This window comes from Echinops telfairi, unplaced genomic scaffold (assembly GCF_000313985.2).
Source record: "Echinops telfairi isolate 266 unplaced genomic scaffold, ASM31398v2 ScPeMD7_23;HRSCAF=83, whole genome shotgun sequence".
NCBI classification, from domain to species: Eukaryota; Metazoa; Chordata; class Mammalia; order Afrosoricida; family Tenrecidae; genus Echinops; species Echinops telfairi.
In genome coordinates this window covers 40,720,698-40,727,586 of record NW_022103920.1, presented here as the reverse complement: position 1 = coordinate 40,727,586, position 6,889 = coordinate 40,720,698, and the positions used below count along the sequence as shown (strand labels likewise).

Genomic DNA, 6,889 nt, shown 5'->3' with positions numbered 1-6,889 from the left:
GACAAAATAACAATTTATAAATTATCAAGGGCTCATGAGGGAGGGGGGAGCGTGGAGGGAGGGGAAAAATGAGGACCTGATGCCAAGGGCTTAAGTGGAGAGCAGATGTTTTGAAGATGATGAGGGCAATGAATGTACAACTGTGCTTTACACAATTGATGTGTGTGTGGACTGTGATAAGAGTCGTATGAGCCCCTAATACAATGACTAAAAAACCACAGAAGACACCTACTCTCCACGCCCTGCCTGATCGTTCAGCACCCTGATTTCATCTTGTGTGTTTCTAATCAAACCCACTGCTGGCCAGCTGATTCTGACCCAGAGACCCAATAGCACAGAGTAGAACTGTCCTACAGGGCAGTTTCCCAGGCTGTAACCTCTGCAGAAGCAGGCTACCCAGTCTTTCTCCTGAATGGCAGCTGGTGTGTTCCAGCCGCCCAACTTTCCGTTAATGGAAGAGCACTTAACCAACTACTTTAGCATTTGAAGATGTAAACCACACTAAGCTCAAGCCAACTGCAAATTCCTTTTTGAGTAAGAGACTACAATTACATATTTACTCTGCAATGCCTTTTTCTAGGCAAAGTCCAGTGTCAATTGTTAGACACCGCCTTTTCTTCTTTTTTCCCTATATGTATGAGACCAAGCGTCCCTGGGCTGCTACAAGAGACTAGTAGACAGGGATAGATAAGAAACAACTTTACTTTGAGCAGGGCGAAGGACAAAATAGCACTAAACAGCTATTATAGTCTAAATCCTTTTTTATCAAGCTATTAGAGTTGAATTTGGATTTTTTTTCAATGAAATTGAAAAGGGAAGAAAAATCACCTTTCACAACACACACATGCACACCTACATACACAACACACAGAATCTTGTCCGGTATGAGACCTACGAAGTAAAATCCCTAAGAGGAAGAGGCTGGACTGGCCCGAGAAAGACATGGGGATCAGCTATGGAGGACAGACCTGGCATTCTCATCAACGCACAGGATCTGAGTAAACGAGAAAAGTGTGTTGGAATGGGGGTCCGGGGGGAGTGGGAGCAGACTTGTGATGCACAAAATTGGCAGCAAAAACGGCTGTGACACACAGGAGAAAGAAGCAGCCAGCTCTTAGTGGCCTGAGGACAAGTGGTCATGGTCTCCATAAGAACGAATTCAGAGCAGAGCCCGCAGCCGCCAAGAGAAGAGAGCACTGGTGAGCACTCCTGAGCCTTCCCTGTGTAACAGCCCGTGCTTCTCAGCTGGGAGGGAGCGCGCCCCTCAGGCCAGCTTTGCTCAGAGCCCACAGGGAGAGTTAAGGGGTAAAGTCGGCACAGCCTTAGCAAGCGTCCGCTACCCTAGGGATCCTCTGTCTTTCTGTGCCACAGGGGAGGGTACCATGTGACTCTTCCCACGGGGCTACGTGGGGTCTTAGGAAGAGAGAGAATCTCAAAAGACCCCCGCCAAACCAGACTCAAGAAATCCGTGGCATACCTGTGCAGAACTGCTCAGTGAAGGCACTAGAGGAGGCAGCCACCCCTCACAATCCCGCGGTGCGCAGCACTCACAGTCAGCAACTTGGACCGCATGCCATGGTGAGGCTATGCCCGAAGGCACTGAAGGGCCGCCTCCACTTGCACAGAATAGCAAAGCTGTTCTTACCATGCACGCCGTGCTCCAAATGTCAGCAGGGGTACTGTAACCGGCACCTATCAAAACCTCTATGCATCTGTACTGGCGCGTCTGGATGTCTTCTGTGAAGTGTTTATGCTGAAAGGGAGCGCACTGCGTCACCACAGAGGCACACACACATTACACAGGAACAGTCTGCTAACCTATAATCGTGAACAAATGTTTTACAAAGAAAACTCTACTTACCACCCAACAAGCATTTCCCAGGTCGGCAATTTTAACTCGAATGTTATCTGCATTCCGTGGATCCAGGGGGTTCACCAACAAGTCAGCTGCCCGAGTTTTCACTGGCATGGGCAAACAGCAGGAGAGTTAGTGGGGGCAAGTGGGTGGCAGGTGTGAACGCAGTACTTGTCAGGAACATGGTCTCGTGTGCTAGAAAAGTGATGGTGTGGTTTTTAGGCCTCTAACACTGTATGCTAAACCCAGTGGAAGGTAAAATTCTTGGTCTCCAGTCTTGAAAACATTCTGTAAATTACGTGTAAACAGGGATGGCCAAAGACCTCCTAGATGTAGCCTTGCCCTTTCTCACTTTACCTGTGATCCCATCACCTTGGACCACCCTGGAACAAGCCAGCCTGGTGCTTTCCTGCTTGCATCTTCCCAGCTGCTCCGCTGCCTCACAGGCTTTTGTCACAGGAGCGCAGGGGGAGATGCTGCCTTTGTGGGAAACCAATCAGGGGAGGCCTCCTAGGACGCTGTGCCCACACCATCCCATCACTCTAATACCTCCCTCTGGGCTTGAGCCAAACCCAGACAGGACTCAAAGCTACATGACGGTTGATCAAGGTTATTTGGTGTTGTTTTTGGACAAGGCAGACTCTGGAACAAAGGTCTCCTGAGATGACCTGAGCTTTGAGCGTAAACCTCGAGTTCCCTCTCCACTACCTTGCCAAATCGCCAGCCACTCTCAGTAACAGGTTTAGCCCCTGGGGAATCTCAACAGCAGCATTGGACCCGGCTTTCTGGGGTTCCAGGACCAGGAGAACACCTCAGACAAGCCCCGACCATGTGTGTATCGGCCACGGTTAACCAGAGAGCAAGTGACAGGAAAACTAACTTGCTGAGTCCTAAACCGAAAAGCCTGAAGTGAGTCAGCATCTTCATCATTAAGCCACAAGATGACCTACAAGCTCCGCTTTCTGGAAAGGATGAAAAGTAACCATGGATTTCAAAGGTATTTCTGAAGTGGTATTTACAGACTCAACAGAAAGGCCTACTCAAAGCCAGAGTATCAAACACCCACCTCAGAGAGTCCTTTTGCTCACTCACGGCTGGGTACATCTAAAAGAAAACTAAACCTCCTTTTGGGAACACCAGTGCTGAGGAATCACCGGGAAGTGGCCCCACCCAGGCAGGAAGGCCCAGGCACGCTGACCGTCCATAAGGCAGTCCGTTTACCAGTGTGGTGCTGGGACCTTCAGCATCCAGAAAGCTCCGCAGGAGGGCTTCAGGGGAGGGTGAGAGAATCGAGGTCAATGTTTAGCCCTCAAGATTGATTCCTCAGAGGATCAAGCAGGCCAGCCAGGCTGTGTGTCCCCTTCTTGCTAACTGCCCTAGTCCAACGTCCCTGCTTTGAAGGATGGGAGTCCACAAGTGGAGTGGCCCCAACACCAGGTGTGAGCTACCGAGCAGCAGTGCAGAGATGCCGAGCAGGGACAGCACACACGCTGATGGGGGAGCAGCCAGAGCTCCAGGAAATGAGGAAATGCTGAGCCGACGCTAAGAGGACGGCACTAGGAAAGGTCCTATGAATCCCTGATGCAAGTCACCAAGCAAGCAGAAAAGAAGAGAGAATTTGAGATTTGGGAACCTGGGTTCAAATCTTACGTTCAACACCTAAAATGTGTAAGGCTTTGGCAAATGACAAACTCTTTGGTGCCCAGGTGTCAAGAAAGGAGGTCAAGGAGGGGACTTCCCTGTGTTCTCACCTGTCTGCCTGCACTGGGTGTCTGGCAAGACCCACGTGACCACCCGCAGGAGCCTGAGGCTACAACCTGGTCAGTGAGGGATCACCCCCAGGCATCAGAAAGCAGGCAGAGAAAAGAGGAAATCAACTGGGGAGTTCTCCCCCAAAGTAGTTCGGACCCAAGGCTTGCTGGGCGAGGAGGAGGACGCTGCATGCCTAACGCATGACATGGTCTCCTCAGATCATGGGAGTCTTGGTGTCTTTTTGCCCATGAAAATGAATTACCTGGTAAAACTGATTATGGCGATGACTGTACAACTCTTCTTAATATGAATGAACTATTAAATTGTATGTGAATTATACACCAATAAAACTGTGTATTAAAAAAAAAAAGACAAGACAGTGAGTTAGTGAGAATAAATAAAATCCAGAACAGAAAAATAAGCAGATTAACAAAATCAGAAATTGATTCTTTGGCCCGTAAAAGTGACAAACTTTTAGGCAGATTGAACATAAATACAGATCAGCAAAATAAGAAATTGAAGAGGAAACAGTGCAACTGACTGACGTAAAACAGAATTAAAATAGAATACTGTGAACAAGTGTAAGTCACACATCGAACTACCTAGATGACCTGGGCAAATACTTAGCAGCGTACAACCTGCTCAAACGGACTCAAGAAGAAATAGAAAGTCGTGACAGACTCATGTAAGTAAAGAGATTAAATCAGTGATCAAACCTCACTTTCCCTTTCCAAACCGCCACCAACGTTCTGGACCAGATGGCTTCTCGGAGGAATGCCACCAAACATCTAGAGAAGGACTTACAAGAATTCTGTTTAAATTCTTCTAAAAGAAAAAGAAGGTAAAATAGTCTTGAATTCATTATAGGAAGCAACATAACCTTGATCACAACACTAAACACATCACGAGAAGGAAATCATAGGCCAATTATATATTATGAATAGAGGAGCAAATATCTTTAACCAAATACCAGCAAATAGAATCAAACAGCATATTAAGAGAGATGCCATGATTAAATACAAATCATTCCAAGAATGCAGGGTTGATTCGATATCAGAACATCAGTCAACATAATAAACCACATCAATAGGGGAAAAGAAAAAGGGAAAAAACACACAAACTGATCATTTCTATGGATATACAGAAAAAGCACCTGCTGGCATCCAACCCATTTTCTTGATTAAGAACGCACGAGCTCGGAGCTGAAATACTTTAATATGAATCAGGACACACATGAGAAGCCAACAGCACACTACTGAAAGCAGGAGCAAGACAAGGTGCCTCTTCACCACTTCCATTCAGCACTGCTCTAGAGGTCCTTGCTAGAAAATAAAGACAAGAAATCAAAGGTCTCCAGATTTGAAAATAAGTAACATCATCTTTATTCACGAGTGCCAATGATATATACAGAAAAATCCCAAAGTTTGCAAGAAAGCATCTACAGATAATGGATGAATTTAGCAAAAGTTGTGCGATACAAGGTCAACAAACAAAGATGAGTTGAGGGTGTATACCCAGCAAGAGAAGTCTAAAAGGAAAATCTGGGAAACCAATTTACTTACAGTAGCATCTAAGACAGTGGTTCTCAACCTGTAGGTCGTGACCCCTTTGGGGGTCGAACTTCCCTTTCACGGGAGTTGCCCAATTCACAACAGTAGCAAAATTACAGTTATGAGTAGTAATGAAGACAATTTTATGGTTAGGGGGTCACCACTACATCAGGAACTATATTAAAGAGTCGCCGCATTAGGAAAGTTGAGAACCACTGACAGAATAAAATACCTAGGAAATTCATTTAGTTAGGACTATCAAGGATCTATACAATGAAAATTATAAAAAACTGCTGAGAGAAATTAAGGCTTTGAAAAACAGAAAGCTGTTCCCTGCTTACACATTAGATTAAGATGCCAATACTACCCAAAGTGATTTATATACATCGCAACACCTCTTGGATTATGGTTCCTTGGTTTTGGGGGTTTGGGTCATGGCTCCTTTGGGATATCCTATCCATTAGCCCAATAACACATTTAGTGCTCCTGTTCTGCCCCACAATTTGTTGCATAGAGCCTGGGGCCTTAAGAAGAATACACATGGCCATCCAAGACCAACAACTAGTCTCTACACCCCAGGAACACTAGAGGAGAGTCAGAGATAGGAAGATACCAAATGTGTGGCTAAGTGTTTTCATGGCCTGCTTCCTTTGCCATGACCCTGAAAGAACTTCGTGGTGCCTCAAAGGTTCTACGGAAGAATCCCGATCCAAAGGGGGAGGGAATGCACAACAAAATTTCTGAACTGTTGAGACTTAAGGCACTTATCAAAGTACTGGCCCTGAGATAATCTTTAAACCTCAAACCAAAATTACCACCTGAAAGTTTCCCAAAACTAGTTTTATTGACCTGTCTGCTGGGAGCATTCTGTTTGTTAAGATCTGTCTACATGGGCTCAAACTGACAAGAGCAACTCAGAAGATTTAAGTATGAGCCTTGGATTGCGTGGGGGAGGGGGCAGCATGAGTTTATGTTCATGAAGTAAAAACAACTCAGAGAGGAGAGTGACAACGGCTGTGTTTGCACTGTGCAGCCCATGTCACTGAGCCGCATGCAGAAACCAGGGAACTGGGCACGTTGTACTGTATAGTCTCAACAACAACAACTAAAATACACTCTCCATATAGTTAGTAAAAACAAAAGAAAATTAGTAAGATGTGCATGTGAAGGCATCCTTGTGCCATCCATTCTCATTTGTTCCTGAAATACACCTATTTGAGCTGCATAATTCAATTAAGCCAGAGGAACTATAGTTTAAGACGTGATACTACTTTAATAAAAGACACATCATAACATAGCTCATAGGTTTTTTGGGGGTACTTAGTATCCTTCATTAAACTAAACAAACAAACAAAACATTCTGTGCCATCCTAGCTGAGGATCATAAATTAAAAGTCACCTACCTCAAATGCATTCCAAATCATTGTAGTTAATTTATTTCAGTATCGATAGGAGATACGAGAAATTTGCTCATTTTCCTGTCTTTGTGTAGTATAAGTTACTTGAAGCCACAGTCAGAGCCAATTCCAACTTAGGGACGCTCACATTTCTTATTCAACTGTGCAAACATATGGGGTCAGATTGCCTACTCCTGTGACAGTTCCCACAACCCCCCCTCACGAACAATGCTAGCAAGGGATCAGCCCCCCTTGGTGTCTTCCTTCCAAAAACCAGCCTATAACTGCTGTCTCCAGTGTGTGTGTGTGTGTGTGTGTGTGTGAGAGAGAGAGAG

At 45.5% G+C, this 6,889-nt stretch overlaps 1 protein-coding gene and 1 non-coding gene across 2 annotated transcripts in view; both read right to left on the bottom strand.

Annotated features, from left to right (window-relative positions):
* SRPK2 (SRSF protein kinase 2) overlaps positions 1–6,889 on the bottom strand; it is a 154,600-nt gene that overhangs the window by 18,927 nt on the left and 128,784 nt on the right. The window contains exons 12-13 of the mRNA XM_045288946.1: positions 1,862–1,962; positions 1,646–1,753 (exon numbers count right to left, since the gene is read on the bottom strand). Coding sequence (XP_045144881.1) covers positions 1,646–1,753; positions 1,862–1,962 — 209 coding nt within the window. The remainder of the gene's footprint in view (positions 1–1,645; positions 1,754–1,861; positions 1,963–6,889) is intronic.
* Positions 633–763, bottom strand: LOC115869256. The gene has a single exon (XR_004046075.1). It is a non-coding gene; the product is annotated as a small nucleolar RNA SNORA63 (small nucleolar RNA).